The sequence below is a fragment of the Lathyrus oleraceus genome, chromosome 4 (assembly GCF_024323335.1).
Source record: "Lathyrus oleraceus cultivar Zhongwan6 chromosome 4, CAAS_Psat_ZW6_1.0, whole genome shotgun sequence".
NCBI classification, from domain to species: Eukaryota; Viridiplantae; Streptophyta; class Magnoliopsida; order Fabales; family Fabaceae; genus Lathyrus; species Lathyrus oleraceus.
Window position 1 is genome coordinate 235,169,151 of NC_066582.1, and position 17,895 is coordinate 235,187,045.

The 17,895-nt window shown below is 33.3% G+C and overlaps 1 protein-coding gene across 2 annotated transcripts; it reads left to right on the forward strand.

Annotated features, from left to right (window-relative positions):
- The first annotated feature begins 1,312 nt into the window (after positions 1 to 1,312).
- On the forward strand, positions 1,313 to 15,625 carry LOC127074786 (exosome complex exonuclease RRP44 homolog A). Of its 2 annotated transcripts, none has more exons than XM_051016148.1 (24): positions 1,313 to 1,688; positions 1,802 to 1,939; positions 2,050 to 2,207; positions 3,193 to 3,248; positions 3,381 to 3,503; positions 3,662 to 3,792; positions 3,880 to 4,120; positions 5,546 to 5,699; positions 6,072 to 6,312; positions 6,828 to 6,984; positions 7,132 to 7,200; positions 7,993 to 8,118; positions 8,231 to 8,283; positions 9,265 to 9,371; positions 10,049 to 10,103; positions 10,189 to 10,288; positions 11,220 to 11,331; positions 13,639 to 13,759; positions 13,953 to 14,012; positions 14,156 to 14,261; positions 14,346 to 14,441; positions 14,639 to 14,720; positions 14,813 to 14,878; positions 15,061 to 15,625. In XM_051016148.1, exons 1-24 carry the CDS (start codon positions 1,635 to 1,637, stop codon positions 15,257 to 15,259), a joined length of 2,805 nt encoding a protein of 934 aa, XP_050872105.1. In that variant the 5' UTR covers positions 1,313 to 1,634; the 3' UTR covers positions 15,260 to 15,625. The 2 variants fall into 2 exon arrangements, with proteins under 2 accessions (XP_050872105.1, XP_050872104.1); XM_051016147.1 differs by having other exon boundaries at positions 1,314 to 1,688; positions 5,543 to 5,699.
- The last annotated feature ends 2,270 nt before the right edge of the window (positions 15,626 to 17,895 follow it).

The window sequence follows — 17,895 nt, forward strand, 5'->3', positions numbered from 1 at the left end:
TAGTCCTTATGCTTCATCAATAAATGTAATTAGTCCTTATTATACATACAATATAAAACAATATTGTGATAACAAATCTCCTAACCTTAAACCCATGTATGAGATTATGGCCCCTCAAACTCATTGTTAACGAACACTTTGTATTACACTAACTCCACACACATCATAACATACTTACCGTCATCACATCAAATCACATCCTCCCCAACGTTCCTCAGAGATAACCCCAACTGATTTAATCATAAGTATTAATATATCATATCTATTTTCTAGAGCCACATACCCTCACCCTCCTTATAGTTTTCTCTTTATATATTGGATAATCTCAATGGCTATCCTTACATTTTCAAGAATGGATCACCCCGATGCAAAAGCTGATAGAACAACAAATATACACTTATATAAGCACACATCAACATATTAACAAAGACTTTAGATATTATTTTATACAACACATTACATAACAATATAAGCCTCAAATCCCACATCGATATAGAGCCATCAATTTTAGAAATATGAACAATACTTGTCTCATTTAGTACATAAAAGGGTATATTTTTTTAACACCCTACACCATACTTTAAAGAACGACTCACCATAACTTATCCACAAATGTGTATAAAATCCGATGTTAAACCCGTATGGACTTAAAACCTTATTTGCATCCATCTCTTCTGAGGCTATCACAATTTCGTTTATAATGAAAGACCGAACCAACTCCATGATGTCCTTATGAAGAGGAATACAAAGTTTTTCATTTAAAACAAATTCAAATACCTCTATCTATTATAGAATAAATTCTCCAAATACTTCCGCTCCACATCTTGAATATGAATTAGGTCTTCAAAACATATCCCCCTCTTATTTGAATTTTTCTCAATTTTAATATTCACGCAACTTAAATATAAAAGAAGTGAAAGTTAATAATCCATATGAAAAAAAAATCTTCATCTAGAGTTTTTTTTAATCATATATTAAATATATTAAATAATCATTTTTGTAAACTTGATGATCCACAAACTTTTTTGGTAGAAAGTTTCACATATATTTTTAAAATTGATTAATAATAATGTGTGATAAAAAATATTAATAATGAATTAATATTAGAGTTTAATGGAGATATATTAACAACTATAGTTCAATGTAAAAATTATTAGATGTTATAAGAATAATTTAAATTTTTTAGTGTAAACATTATCATCAAATTAAATTTACTACATCACCCATTTTCTTTTAATATTAATAAATATAATGTGGGTTTATTAATTAATATTAATATATTTAATACACTAAAGTTGGAATTAAGGCAAACCTAATAATAAAATTCCCGGTTTTCTCCCCCATTCCGAGCTTTCCGAGTCACCAGCGTTCAACTATCCAGCTGCTCGTGCCGTCACCATTCTCCTAGTCCGCCGCTGCGCCACCGCCGTCGACGGTGAATGCGAACAAGACATTCTGATTCGTTTTCAAACTCATTGGAGTAACATTTTTCCTTCCAATTTCAAGGTTTGTGTAAAATAATCACAAACCAAGAGTGCAGAGTAGAGAAAGTTTATACAGTTTTAATTTCAATCAAGGTAACTCGTTTCAACTCACCGAAGTGCCTCAAATTGTACTGAGATTGAAACGCCACAATGCTTCACAACAAGTCTTTCGTTAAGAAAACCAAAGGTGGCAAAGTCATGAAGGTGCTTTCTTCTTCCTCTAAAAACCCTAACCCTAACCCCTTTCTTTTCAACTTGCTTTACACCTTTCTAGTGATAATGTGTGTTTTTCATATTTTTTTTATGTCTCTTTGCAGCAAGTGAGGGAACACTACTTGCGAGATGATATATATTGTGGTGCTCCGTCTTGCACTGTCTGTGATTCTTCTGGTGCTCGGCTTAGTAGTTCTGCATCCACAATTCTTGTTGTTGACACCAATGTTGTTCTTAATCAGGTTTGCTTTGTTGTTGTTGTTTTGCCTTAGTTTTGATTTGGATTCTTTGTTACTATACTGCAAAAATAGTGTTTTTTTACAGTGAATTCGAATTTGTGTTTTTGTGATAGATTGATTTGCTGGAAAATTCGGCCATTGATGATGTTGTTGTACTGTCCATTGTGCTGGAAGAGGTTAAGAACAAGAATATGTCTGTTTATAACCGGTTAAGAGCTATCTGTAGCAATTCAAATAGGAAATTCTTTGTTTTTTCCAACGAGTACCACAGGTAGTTTCTTTTAAATTCTATTTTGCATTGTGATTTACTACTTCGTTGCTATGAAAAAAATTATATCATGATGATAATAACAACATACAAGGAAAGTAGGAAATTAAACAAAAAACTAAGAATGAGACAAGGCTGCTCAGTCTCTTTGTTCTATGTTAAAAAATAACTGTCAAGTGCAACTTAGGGGGATGTATAACAACCTTAGACATAGGAGCATTCTGCTCCAACACGAATCATCAAAAAGACCCCAGGAATACAGATTTTTTGTTTGTTTTATTTTTCAATTCAAAGCCCTTTTTAAATATGTCAGTGGTATGCGTCAATGTTATCAGTGCAGTTACGGATCTTTTATTTTTAACAATTGCCATGGCCAATTTGTAAAGGATGTCAACGGCATGGCGTTTTATCGAGTACATTGGCTTTCTTCCGTAGTCCGCCATTCACAATAGATAGCATTGCTATGTGCGAGGGTTGTTGTTATTGGGCAACCTACATTTCTCCATATACATAGTCTTTGGCGTGGGCGGTGTCATTGAGGATTTAGGCTAATATGGCAATACTTTAGTGAATGTGGGTTCTCACCACACAGCACACACCTAAGAATGTACTTTTGGAGCATGAACAAATGCGTGTGGCACAATAACAAGGGATGACCCAATAACAAATCTTGTATAGGCTCCCCATGCTAGCCCAAGGGTGAGGACTGTCAAACATTATGGGACTACTTTGCCATATCTCTAGAAAGATGTGGGATCTTAACATGGCTAAATTCTATTAATTACTGTTGTCCAAGTGAAAGACATCATTTCACAAGAGATCTTGTGAAGAGGGTAGTAGCTTCAGGGTTTTGTTCCTTTTGTTGGGTTGATCATTGTTTACTCATGTAAATGTTTCATCTCTATGCTGCTACGATTATATTTTGCTTATGTATGATATCATGTGCGCTCCCTGTATCTGTTTTGATATTTTGTGTCTCTATTGACAGGGATACATATGTTAAGGAAATGAGCGGGGAAACTAAAAATGACAGGAATGATAGAGGTTTGTTTTTCTTATCAGCTTTGGATTTATTGTTTATTAATTATAAGCTTTCTAGTTAACTCGGACTGTTTTGTTTTTGAGTTGCTGATATAATCCTTATGTAAGTTGTAATTCTAAAGAGTGGTAATGCAGCTATTCGAGTGGCTACACAGTGGTATCAGAAGCATCTAGGTGGTGCAGTAAAGGTTTTGCTTGTAACTAATGATAAAGAGAATAAAAGGAAAGCTAGTGAAGAGGGCATTTGTGCAGAAACAGGTGATTGAATTATATTTTTTGGTGGTTGTATTGTATGTTGAATAGATAGCAAATTAATGTACTTCAGCTGTGTATATGAAGAATTTAAAAACTAACAGTCATTTTTTGTTGAAAGGATTCACCTCAAAGCTTGTTAATCAATCTGTCTTTTGTTTCAGTTGAGTCATATGTCAAGTCTTTGGACCGACCTGATTTACTTGACCTGCTTGTGCGGCCTTCATCTGAAGATGCAGAGATGGCAGATGTTGAAGATCACAGACCATCCAAGAGGAAAGTAATTTATTCAGAGGTATTATTTCTACTCAATATAGAAATCTGTGTATGAAGGTTTGGTTAAAACTGGCATGTGGAGCATTTACGTTCTGTGAATTTTCAGCATAAGCCAATGTCAGAAATCACATCTGGTTTGCATCGAGGAATATATCATCAAGGGAAACTTCGTGTAAACCGTTACAATCCATTTGAAGCATATGTTGGGAGTGAGAGCATTGGTGATGAAATAATTATATATGGGCGCTCTAACATGAATCGAGCGTTCGATGGTGATATTGTGGCAGTTGAACTTTTGCCAGAGGACCAATGGCAAGGGGAGAAGTCTCTATCTATAGTTGGCGAAGGTATGTTAACTAAGCTACCTGTACCCTGTCAAAAGGAAGAATTGCAACTTGTTAACATTTATTCCTTCTTAAGTTATCTCAAAAGCTAATATACCAATTCACTTGGAAAACAAAGCTACATAGGCACTAGTCATCAAAATGTAGGGCTTTTAATTTTTGTCATCCAGACTATTGATTTCATTATTAAATGAAAAATGCTTTACAAGTGCGCAAGATAGAAATATTTATTGGAAATTATAACTTCCACAATTGTTAATCCATTGCATAAGATCGGGAGGGGATAGTAAAATTGTAAAAATAAGATCGTAACTAAGATCAGAAGATCCTACCCAATTATTTTTGTAAGATCAAGAGGGGGTAGCAAGATCGTAAGACATAAGATCGTAACAAAATTCGTAAGAAATTACTTAAAACGAAAAGTTATTTGAAGTTTTTTTACATGATATTTTGGTAGGAACGTGTATTCGTGGGAAAATGCCTCCGCCGAGCCGTAATTGTTGCGTCTCAGCATCTTGTCAACCTTCTCGGCTTGTAATGGCGGTGGCCGGAAAACGGCGAGCGTGGTCGGAAAAGGACTGTTTTTGCCGGAACTGGCCATGATCGCAAAAATCTTTTCATAATTTGGCTACAACACGCAATTCTACTTAAGATCGGGATCGTTGGGGGTGAATGAGATCGCAAAATCGTAAGATTTTAAGATCTAGATCGAGATCTTGACAACCATGATAATCAGTGTTGAACACTTTCAATGTATTGATTCCCTAACCAATGCTAATAGGAAAACATTTATTTGAAATTTTTAGTCCTCAATTTCTTGATTCAGTTCATGAATTTTTAACCATGTGTACACTAAATTTGCTCTTATAGTTGTATATTTTCTTGTATTATTATTTTGGATAAAGGCTTTATCTTTGTAAAGAAGAAATACAAGGGAAAGAGAGGCTCTATCTTCGTATTCACATATTTAAATTATTCAAAGATGAATAAACCTCAATAACTAAGTATTCACATTTGCCTTAATTTGAGCCGGGTAAGCAAGGAAATGATAGAATTGGTAGTTGCACTGTTCATTTTCAGTTATAACTAACTTTTGTTGATCGAATTTTTGTTCGTTACAAAGAGAGAACAGCTGGTTGCACTTATAGTAGCAACCAGTTGACCTGCTGTAGCTGGTGAGATACATTCCAAGCTGACACCTGTCAGTCTTGGCAGTTATAACAGTTCTTTAACTAGCTAACCTAGCATACCTCTAATAGAAATATGCTGCTTTGTTTTATTCCCTCTATACATTGCATTTAACATGAGCATGCTTCTTCTTGAGATTGAAATAGTTCAGCCTTATTTTTGTTTTAGTATGTCCTTTGAAGTGTGAGCATTTTTTTCTATTTAAACTTCCCATGATGTAACATTGTTTGCTTGCAGAAGACGAGGATGAGGATGAAGATGTTCATCTAGCCCCAAATAGTGCTGATGATGCTCCCAGAACTACTCCTCAGCAGGGTTCTACTGGAGTAATAAATGCTGGATCCAGTCGTCCCTCCGGTCGCATTGTTGGTATTATAAAGAGAAACTGGCACTCGTAAGTGTCCTTTTAATGACTTGAAGCATTTTTGCGTGACTTAACAAATCACACTCCATTGATTTGGGAACTGATATTGCTTTTTTTTTTGATCTGTAGAAACTATTGTCACTTTTATATTCAGTAATCATGTGATATGTGCTATTGTCATTGTTGTGTATCATTCTATGTTTCGACTAAGGTCTACCCAGGGTTGTTGTGCATTTTCAGTATCTGGCTTCAATTGCGAATACAATTTTGTATGAAAAGATACAAAAAATTAGATGCATATATCATCTTGTTCTCTAATAAATTTGTAACATCTTCCATATTTCAATTGTTTTTATTGTCAATCTGTTCTTGACATGATTGATGTAATATTTGTCTTTTCAGGTATTGTGGGTCTTTGGAGCCAATGCCTATGCCTGGAGGAAGTCGTGGTGTTGCCTATGCATTGTTTGTCTCCAAAGATCGAAGATTTCCCAAGATTCGTATCCAAACCCGCCAACTTGAGAACCTTTTGGACAAGAGGATTATGGTATCAGTTGATTCTTGGGATCGCCAATCTCGATATCCATCTGGCCATTATGTGCGGACTATAGGAGACATAGGTGATAGAGATACTGAAAGTGAGGTATGGAATTGGAAGATAATAATTATCTGGCACTTTTATGCTTGAATACTGTAATGTTCTTTATAAAGATGATACATATAATCTGATCTAAGTGGTTTTTTTCTTCTTAACCTCAACCTTATTGTATTCTTCTGGCTTTTTAACAATGTGATTTTAAATGTAAGCTATGAAAACTAATGTAATCATCAGGCACTTGAGCAAACCATTGCAAGCCTTTACCCCGCTACACTGAATTGATAATCCGCACAAAATGTATTTGTTTATGTGTTGCAGATGTTGTTTTTTTATTTTTATTATCTCTATACGCCCAAATTCTTAATATTCTTGCATGTCATATTGGTCTGTCTTGCCAATGATATATTGTGATACATATACTTGTATCCATGTTTCTTATATCATTAATAAATTTTCATATTTTGTATTTGATGCATGTCTTCACAACTATTTCTGTTTTTCAACCAACTAAACAACAACATTAATTTTATAACATAACATATTTTTCCTCATTAATATAGGTGGTTTTGATAGAAAATGATATAAACTCAAGGCCATTCTCTGCACAAGTGCTAGCGTGTTTGCCACCGTTGCCATGGTCAGTCTCTTCTGAAGATTTGTCCATTCCATTTAGGCAGGATTTGCGTCATTTGCGTGTCTTCAGTGTAGACCCTCCAGGTTCGAGTCATTTTCTGATTTTTCCATTTCTATTCTTCTGCTGATGGTGAAATAGTACTGTATAGTATGCAAATGTAATTCTAATATCGAAAATGAAATATTTCATGTTTCAACAATGATATAAGTACTTCTATGGCTTCTGGACAGGCTGCAAGGATATTGATGACGCACTTCACTGCTATGCTCTTCCAAATGGAAACTTTGAAGTTGGAGTTCGTATCCTTAGTCTAAGGACATCAATATATATATATATATATATATATATATATATATATATATATATATATATATATATTTATATCATTTAAAATAAAATCAATAAACTATATATTTAAAGTAGCATTTATGGATGGGTCTTAGGTGCATTAAACTTTTTCAGAGAATAATTTCTTTTAAAGTAGCATTTATAGATGGGTCTTCGGTGCATTAGATATTGAAATGTTAAACTTTTTCCAAGAATAATTTCTTTATTTGGAGTCCTTAAAGAGTGCCCTTAGGGCACTCATTAGCATTTCCCTACTACTATTGGATGGATGTTACGATTTCATTTCATCACGTGGATGCTATTTTAGCTTGGCATAAATGTTGGTGCAATTGCTTAAAATTTTAATTAGCATACCTGAATGGTATGTTTTTAGTGTCTTTCCAAAAATGGTCAATCTAAATGCTTTTTCTTATATGCTTGAATTGTTTACTGGTGTATGAAGTATGCTGCTGCTTTTCTGGATCAAATGTTATATTTGGATGTTATTTATTAGGGTTTCTTTTTTAAATAGAATCTGCTAGTCTTGGCTGAAGTACGAAGTTATCAAATCACGTGCTTTAGCGCATGCATGTCTGAATGATAAATAATATGATAATATCCATCCTTTCTCAGGGGTTACTTGACCCTCTTCAACAGTCAGGCTTCAGTAGTTTTACGGCCCTTTTTTGTTTGTCTCCTTTATCTTCCCATTTTATGCGATTTCATCTCTCTTATACAGTTATTCTTTAATGAGTTTCTATCAGACATTGCCGATGTTACAAATTTTGTGTTTCCTGGCACTCCACTCGATGATGAGGCTTCTCAAAGGGGCACATCTGTCTATCTTGTTGAACGAAGAATAGACATGCTTCCAAAACCTTTAACAGAGGGTATTATCATCTAACCTCTTGACTAAATGTTTGTTGCATGCTTAAAACAAAAAAGATACTGTGTGGTTATAGCGCTATTATATGCATTTATTGATAAACTTTTACCTGGCAGATGTATGTTCTCTTCGTTCTGACGTGGAAAGGCTAGCATTCTCTGTCATATGGGTATGTGCAATGTCTAACTTATTGAAATTTATATATTTCGTATATGCATGTGCGTTATTATCGTATGTGCATGTGCAATGTCAAACTTATTGAAATTTATATATTTCGTATATGCATGTGCGTTATTATTGGATATGAATTATTATTTTGTTAAAACCTTCAAAATATGCAACACTGAATCACAAACATACCCGTAAGCTTTCAATTGAAAAGTTTTAGCATTAGCAGAAAGATAACAGCACTAGCATAAGGAGTAGAAATAACTCCATTTTACAGCATTTCCCTGATACGTTTTGCACAGTTGTGTATATGATATGCATTTACAACAAGTGAGAATACCAACTTAGGTAGTATAACAGCTCTAACTTAAGACAAAATATGTTCCTTTGAGCAAAAAACTAGTCCCACAAAGTGTAGATAAGTTCTTGGCCAAGTTGATCATATGGTTTAGGTAAGCTAGTACCATAACATAGCAGCCATTCCACGGGGTGCTATTGTGCTGTCACAGCTGTGGGGTGGGAAGCTATCCGGGTTTGACAACCTAGTTTAAAACCACCGTTTTGGTTATACACTATGTTATTTCTGTAAAAAACGTTTGTACCCAATTATTGAAGGTGACGACGGCTACATTTCATGTTAATGTTCATCTTCCAAATTTTTGTGGTTGCAAAAGGCTATACATCATGTATATGTTATATCAAGTTGATTCCTGTTCATTTCTTGTGGACTGATTAGTTGTAATGATACTGCCATGGTTCCCAGGTGCCTTCCGCAGACTACTGGGGTCTCTTCTATGTGTGTTGATTATTTGTTATTTTTTGAAAGTTCACCATATCTCCTACATGTGTTCAATAATATGACTGATCAAAATGTTTATATGTTATGGCAGAGTTTATATTTTCCAAAAAGATATCAACTTTAGCATTTTGTATTTGGGTACACACTCATAGATTTGCACTTGCATTATTTATGTATGTTCAGGAAATGACACCTGAAGCAGACATTATTTCCACCAGATACACAAAAAGTGTCATAAAATCTGCAGCAGCATTGTCTTATGTTGAAGCACAAGCGAGGATGGATGATAGGTATGCTTTTATTTCTCTTTAGATCCTTTGTGATGATGTGGATCAACTTTTCTTTAATTTAGCATTATTAACTATAATACTAAAGGAAAAAAAGTAAACACTAAAAATATGATTCTATTCTGTAGTTGTGTTATACTTGTACCATAATTGCTTAAAAAATTCTGCACTGGCTTTAGTGATTTTCGCAAAAATGAACAGGACTAGTTAAAGGAAATGTATTATTCTGACCTTTATTTGTAAAAAAGAAAGCCTGTGGTGATTCTGCCGAATGACTGAGTTCATGCTCATGCTAATTGTTGTAAATAATAGATCAAGTTAGTTTTGTTATTTGTTTGTTTTATTTTTTCTTTAATTAGTTTTATCTTATTATAAGGGCCTGTTAAGTAAAGCCCGATAGGTCTAGTATCTTTCTCTATTTAAACAAACTACATATTGAATTGTAACTTAACTTTCCAATATATTATATAATATTTTTCTACACTAATAATTCATACTGATAGTTGATTTATGCTTTTTCAATCAATTTATATGCTAAAATCAAATGACAGTTTCCTATTTTGGCCATGGGGGTAGTCATCCTGTCGATGATGATTAGTTGTATCTTCTAGTCTGTTACTTTGCTATACAATTTTAGTTCCATATATAATTTGGTTGCTGTATCTTGCTTTTCTTTGCAGTCGATTGATGGATCCAGTAACTACTGACTTGAGAAATATGAATAGTTTAGCCAAGGTATGGATTTATGGATGCAGGGTTCTAGTTTTACGTAGCCAAATTGTAAGTAAGGCTGAAATTGTATTTGTTTGCGATCTATCAGAAAATGAGATTAAGGCGTATTGAGAGAGGAGCTTTGACTCTTGCATCTGCAGAAGTCAAATTTCAAATTGACACAGAGACTCATGATCCCCTTGATATTGGTATAATCTCTTCACCTCTTATTTTCCTTGGTATTTCTATTTGAGCCCTTGCAATATGGGAAGTTGCGTGTTATTCTTATTGAATAAGAAATTCTTCTGGGACCATTAAAGTACAATCTATAGGGGAATGAATGGGACCTTTCATCTATTGATTCCTTGTTCTGTTTGTCAAATGTGTCAAACGACTCAAACCTAATCCACAAATGACTCCTACATTCTATATATCATTGTGGAAGTATGTACTTTGTCTGTCTCATTTTAGACGTCCCATTTGAGTTTTGCATATGTAAGAGTTAAGATAATTATTAGTTATGTTGATTTCAATGATAAAAGAGACTTCATTTATTAAAATACTCTTATTAATTGTAGTTAGTGGAGTACTTATGTGAATTGAAATACAATTAATAAGGGTATATTAGTGGGAAAAATTAATAAATGATGCAATCGTATACTAAAGGGACAAATGATTTGAGACATGAAAATATTGCAAAAGGGACACTTATAGTTTGAGACGGAGGTAGTACAAGTTTGCTGACATCATTTAAACCTTAATAATCTATCCATGAATATGTCCTCCTTTTGGATTAGACTGTAGGGGTTTAGTCTGTGTTCTGTCCGACAGTTATTTGTCTCATTTCATTATTGAAATTTAATTTTCCTTTTCCATCTAATCCTTAACATTTCAACATGTGTTCTGTCTAACAATTATTTATATCACATCTTCATTGAAATATGCTTTTCATTTTTCATCACCATCAGGTCCCTAAAACTTCAACTGTAACTTATTTACTTTTGCTTCAAGATGTTTAGTAAAATTGAGTATTTTGTAGGAGAGAAAATTTAGCTCCTCCTTAAAAGGAGTGGTAAAAATACAGGTTTTTTTTGCTTCTGTTTTTGAGAATTTGGTTCTACTGTTTACTTTTATTTACAGGCATGTACCAAATCCGGGAAGCCAATCAAATGGTGGAGGAGTTTATGCTTGCTGCTAATGTTTCTGTTGCGCAACAAATTCTTAAAAGCTTTCCTTTGTGTTCGTTATTAAGGTTGTATTTTTTGATCTCTCCTTTTAATATTTTGATTCGATAGTGTTTTCTAGGGTGAGTTTGTCTAACTGTCTTTAGCTTATTCTGTCTTCTAGTGGGCTTACATTATACTTAAACCATACTATTTCCTCCTCCCTAATCCTTATTACTTTGCTTTTTTTTTTTGGTTATTCCATGTCAAGCACAATAAATTATTTAGGTAAATTAAAGAATACGAATCAAAGTTAACATGCATACGAGTTAATTAATTTTTTATTGCATGGGCTAGTGCACATACTTCTTTCAGTAAACGATTTTTGGTTAATGGTGGATGAAAACAGAATGAATCTCAGCAAAGCATAACATGTGTTGCATTCAGAAGAGTCAAAAGAATTGACACTAGCTTTTTGATTGAAAATTCTGCAAAAGATACTGATAGAAACCAAAAAAAAGTACTTATGTGGTCTTCGCATGGAACAGAGTCATACCACACGAGTCATAAGTCTAGAATGCAGTAGAATCTTTCGATCTATGGTGTAAGCAAGAAGCAAGATACTGATAGAAACCAAAAAGTACAGAGTTAAGTGGCCTTTGCTTGGAACAGAGTCATAACTCATGAGTCATAATAGAATGCAGTAGAATCTTTGGATCTATGGTGTAAGCAAGAAGCAGAATTGTCCAAAGTAGTCAATAGCGGCACTATTCCGCTATAGCGGAGCGGAGGCCGACGACTGCTATGGGAAGAGCCTTAGCGTGCAGAACACCATAACGGCTGCTGTATGGTAAACAGTGGGAAGGCGAAGCAGAGCGGTTCTTGGCTTGGAGCGGTTTCATGCCCACTATCCTTTTTCTCCTCTAAAAGACCAAAATTACCCCTTAAATTTACATTGTTTTAAGGGTAATTTTGTGTTTTCAATCAAATTTGAGTTGGGACTCAACCTTAACCTTCCTTCATAGTCATTTATGCACTTCAAGAGTCATGTGTGCTTTGATTTATGAATACTTTATGACTTGAGTTAATTGTTTAATTTTACATCAAATATATATTTATAATTATTATATGTAATTTGTCCAAAAAATGATCAAATGGAGCAGTCATCCCGCCATACGCTATCCGGCTATCCCAATTTTGGGGTCGGCTGCTCCTCGCCGCTATCCGGGAATGACAACTCTGGAATAGTCCTTAAACTGACATCGATTTTCTTCAATAAGATTTCTTGCTTCTTTGTTCCAAACTTCCAATATGAATCTGCCTATTTAAAGAATATAGACAATGAGGAGATCTTACTCAAACTACTACTGATAAGGATACTGTTATTACAGATTTTTGTCAAGATAAAGAAGCTTTAAACTCTACATTATATGTAATTCCGATTCAAGATAAGGGATTCTACTTGACTTAAATTAAGAAAATGAAACAATCCTAATCAGTAATTCAAGATTTAAGCTTCTGAACTCTTCTTTTTTCGGGTGCCATGTCCATATTGTTATGGCGAATGTACTATTTTATTTTTCTGTGTATACTAAAATCAGTACTTGTGTGGTGGATTTACAAAGGACGATGAAGAAGTGAGACAGAAAATATATTGGGTAGCACGTGGTATTCAAGAGACCCTCATCTCCTTCATTCTTTTATACTCCTTCATTCTTTTATACTCCTTCATTCTTTCCTTTTTTATATATGTACGGGCTAAACTTTCCCTCCCAAACTACCATTGGTTGACTCGCTATCTGTTGCAGTAATCATTCTCTCACTAGATCTCAACTCCCATTGATTTCCTTGTTTGTGCTTCCATAATCTTGTGCACCATCCACAACTCCCAAGAACGGGTAGCTTGGTATATGTTTAGTTTAAAACAGTTGGTAACTTTGTGGTGGATTTAATATGATAGATAAACAAATGAAACATAAAATAGGTGACAGAATTCATGAGACTGTGCACTCTCACCCTTTTAACAGAAACCAACATAAAATGCCTGAAGAGCTATTTATAACTCTTATAGTGTACTGTAATGAAATGCTAATTAAATTATATTGATTTTTTTTTATTAAAATCATAATTAAATTTAAAACTAGAACTAAGATAGGAATATCATCGTAAAGTAAACTGAAATCCCGAAATCATCAGGTCTAAATATTATATCTATGTTTTTGTGAGTACTGTATCTAATAAATGAAATGTTACTTTGTGAATCATCTCCTTTCCAAGCACCCCATACCATTGATTAGTGGCATTAAATATTTGTGCATGATAGAAACTAATAAAACATTTGCATGTGACAAGACTGTACTTGCTGTCCTAGTAATTGTTTTTTGGTTCTTGTGTAGGCGACATCCGACTCCAACTAAAGAGATGCTTGAACCCTTGCTACGTGTTTCTGCTGCAATTGGCCTGAACTTGGACGTCTCATCATCAAAAGCGTTGGCTGATTCTCTTGACCTTGCTGTGGTATATATTTTATTTGTATTTTGCATTTTCACGTCATTTTTGTTTTCTAGTAACAGTATATCATATATGGTTATTGTATAATTATTTTCTGTAATAATGCTATGATTTGGCCTCAGAATCTTTGATGATATATTTATTTTGAGTATTACATGGTCTCAAATATTTCTCCCTCTCACGCGGAGTACCTTTTCAGGGTGGTGATCCATACTTCAACAAGTTGATCCGTATTCTTGCCACTAGATGCATGAGTCAGGTAATTTGAAAATAAATGAGAATCCATGAAATTTAATGAATTTGAAAGAAATTGTATTGAGAGAGGCATCTGTCTGGAACTCGGAACACTTTTATTTGTTTTTCACATTTACAAGAGAAAATTGATTTCGTCTTGTTTCATAGGCAGTTTATTTCTGTAGTGGGGATCTCAGTCCTCCAGAATATCATCATTATGGGCTTGCAACACCTTTATATACCCATTTCACATCACCTATAAGAAGATATGCAGGTAGGTATATTTTCATTATGTTAATATATATACCTGATCAAATGTGCAGAGTAACACAGATGAAATGCTTTTTTTTTTTTGCAGATGTCATTGTACACAGGCTACTTGCTGCTTCTATAGGAATATCCAAGTTGCCATCTGTATTTCAAGACAGGCTGCAGCTCACTAGTATTGCAGACAGTAAGAAATCTCGTCATGATTTAATAAAACTTGATCATTTACGTTTTTATCCAGCCTTAGTGGATGTTTTCTCTTGGACAAAACTATATTTGTCACGACTCATAAATCAAATAGTAAAATTTTCTTTACCAGTTTTGTTCTTTTGGTGTGACATTTAAAATCTTAGTAATGATGTTTTATTTGTGTATCTGGTGTAGATTTAAATTATAGGCACAGAAATGCTCAGATGGCAGGGCGGGCATCTGTAGAGCTGCATACTCTCATTTATTTCCGGAAGAGGTACATGGCAGCTTCTCCACTCTGTTACTACTATTGTTATCTTTTTGTACTTTGCAGCTTATTATGGAGTTCATTTGTCTTTGTTCATGCAGGCCAACAGATACGGAGGCTAGGATAGTAAAGATAAGATCTAATGGATTTTTTGTGTTTGTCCCCAAGTAAAGTATCTTTCCCCTCATTTCTATATTTTTTCTTTTTCTTTTTCGTACCATGAAATGGCGATGATAAAAATAAGATAAGAGAATGTTTTGCTTTATTTCAGTAGGTGTTGTAAGCACTGAAGCACTTATTATGCGAGTTTTCCATTTAAGGTTTGTATGGTATTTTCCTCTCTTGACAGATACGGCATTGAGGGACCTGTATATTTGACAACAAGAGCTGAAAAGGGTAGTGGAGAATGGTATGTAGATGAACAAGAGCAAAAGATAAAAAAGATGGATGGCAGTTTTTCATACAGCATTTTGCAAACAGTACAAATTCACATGGAGGTTGTGGAACCTCAGCCTAACCGGCCAAAACTTCAGCTTACTCTCATCTAGAGATATAATGAGCATTCAACAAGAAGCATGCTGTGAAATGTACCTCCCATTTATATTGCTATCCGTGTTTCAGCACTTAAAGATGCCTGATATTGGAATTGACTGGCATGGATGTTTTGTTGGAAGGGAAAGAAAACATAGGTTCTGCTGTAGCTTGGAGAAACAACATGATAAATGGTTGATGACAAGTTTTTTTATATTTATGTAGTGTTGGTTTGTAAAAGGGATGTGAAATTTTGTCCATTTTGATACTTAGTGCTAGGGTGAACAGCTTTATCAAAATAATACTTTGGCTTTAATATGCCAGCCATCTTAAAATTGAAAGACAGAAAATGGAAGAAATGACATGAATACCCTCGACTGTCTGATGCCCTCTCCATGCATATATATTTTACAATTCCATGAAACCACTGTTCGCGTGTCATCCAAACTTTATTATTGTCTTTTTGTTTGATGGGTATGGTTCTTGAGCATGTAGAGCAAACAATTTACTCATGCTTGTTAGGGATTTTCTTTTCAAATTCTGAATCTTTTATAATTTCTTTATAAAAAATATTCCTTACATTTTAAAATCTGAAATGTGTTTTTGAAATTCTTGAATCGAATCATATCAATATATCTCATGTTTAGAAATAGTTATTCGTATCATTTTTCTTTTCTTTTTAAATCCTGCCAAAATTCCACCAAAAACATGAAATGTATTTCAAATGACAATTAAATGTCAAAGGAGTTCAAAGCTTCATTTTCATAAAGGTGGTAATGTGATCATTATATTTTACGGCGTTTTTCATTACATTCAGTTTGTGCTAGTTTAGTTCCGATGATTGATGGAATTATACAATTTGAAAATGAATTTAATTGATATATATTAAAATATTTGAAAGATTTCACTTTTATTTTAAATATTTAAAAAGTAATGATGTATTATTGATAATGTAAATTTTTTTACACAGATATTATGTAACGAATAATCTCTTTGAAAATATTGAAAACTTTCTTAAGTGTTTTTTTGAAACAATTGTTTTTAGTTTGGTTTGCACTATTTCAGATATGACCACTCCTCATAAATATTGTATCTCAATTACAAAGTTTTCGATATGAATGTTAACGTTCTATCTTCGGATGCATTTTGAACAGCTCAATAAAAAATTGCTAATTGATCCATACAAATTTACTGTTTGTATTTTACAAATCAAATAAAATTGCACTATATTACAAAATTTTATAAATTATTATATATTTTTTAATTTGTTAAAAAAATCAATGAGTACTATGTATATATTTTATCATTTCTTTTTATGATATTTATTTTAATTTAGATATAAAGAAAAACTAAATATTATTTATTTATAAATCTTATTATTTTTATTTAAAATAAAATTGTTATATATTTATTTTTGTTCTATTTTCAATTTATTAATGTTCATTAGGATAAGATTAAAAAAAAAATAATTTAATTTATTTTATATATAAAATATTGATAATAAAAAACAATTATAGTGTTATCATGAGTTTTTTTTATCTAAATAATCTATTTTTTTTTAATAAATATTTCAAATAAATTCTCAAACTATCCCACTTTAATAAAAAAGCATTAGCACATAGGTGTCAAATCAATTGAGTCTATCCTTAAATTTTAAGAGGATATGCCAATTGAGTTGACTTATGCACATAGTGCTGCCAATCCAATTGACGTCTGTGTAAGGAATAAGAGAATGCGCCAATTGCTCACATCTCTTTTCATTATATTGCAAACATGATTTGTTTTCGTCGCCGCTATGGAAAATTGATTTATTCGAGAGACAAACCTCCGATGAAGATGCTCTTCTAGAACATTTGTAATTTCAAGCAACTATAGAGGGAGTTGGTTCATTGGTTAGACGGAGACATACCTGAAGGCGAAAAAATTAGAAGTATTGAGAGACACGATGCCGTACGTTGGTGAGTGCGAGTTAAAAATGATAGGATGCAAGAGAAATGATGTTTGGACCAAATGATATCAGTTTGATTGTTGTAATCGGTTAGAAATATTGTGTTTAAATGTTGTGGTTAAGTATTTTTATTTATTTTGATGTATATTGTATGTGTTGTTTATTCAAACCTTTCATTGTGATATTTGATTTTTTTGTTGGAAAGTGTTGTTGTTTTTAAGTGTGTTTAAGTTAGGGTGATGTTTGTTGTTAACATTCTTGTAAAAAAGTTATTAATATATCAAAATCAAAGGTTACAAAAATTGAAAGGAGGTACTAAACTATGATGCAGAGTTTGCTCAGAGATTGAGACATTTTTTCTTACTGTGTTTGGATTGACGATATATACTACATAATCTTATCATTTTATCATCCGTATCCATTTCTGTTCTAATACACCGCTGTTTGGCTATCCTTTTTTCTTTCTTCGCATCTCATCGTTGTGCCAAACTATATCCCATTGATATGGAGACAAATATTCCTCCATTGTTAGAACTGAGAAGCTTTCGTTGTAAACATTCATGACGATAATGACTTTGTAAACATCAGATATATGTCTGTAAGCGTCATAACGATATGTGCGCATGTCCGAATGACATGGGGGCAAGGTATACGGAAGACCTGAAACTTGCCATAGTCGTACTAATTTCTATTTAGTATAGTCAC

Excerpts from the sequence above, each read along its gene's own strand:
- LOC127074786 (XM_051016147.1), top strand. The coding sequence starts at position 1,635 with ATGCTTCACAACAAGTCTTTCGTTAAGAAAACCAAAGGTGGCAAAGTC. Across the intron at positions 2,208-3,192 it reads TTTTCCAACGAGTACCACAG|GGATACATATGTTAAGGAAA; the intron begins GTAGTTTCTTTT and ends CTCTATTGACAG. Across the intron at positions 14,262-14,345 it reads ACCTATAAGAAGATATGCAG|ATGTCATTGTACACAGGCTA; the intron begins GTAGGTATATTT and ends TTTTTTTTGCAG.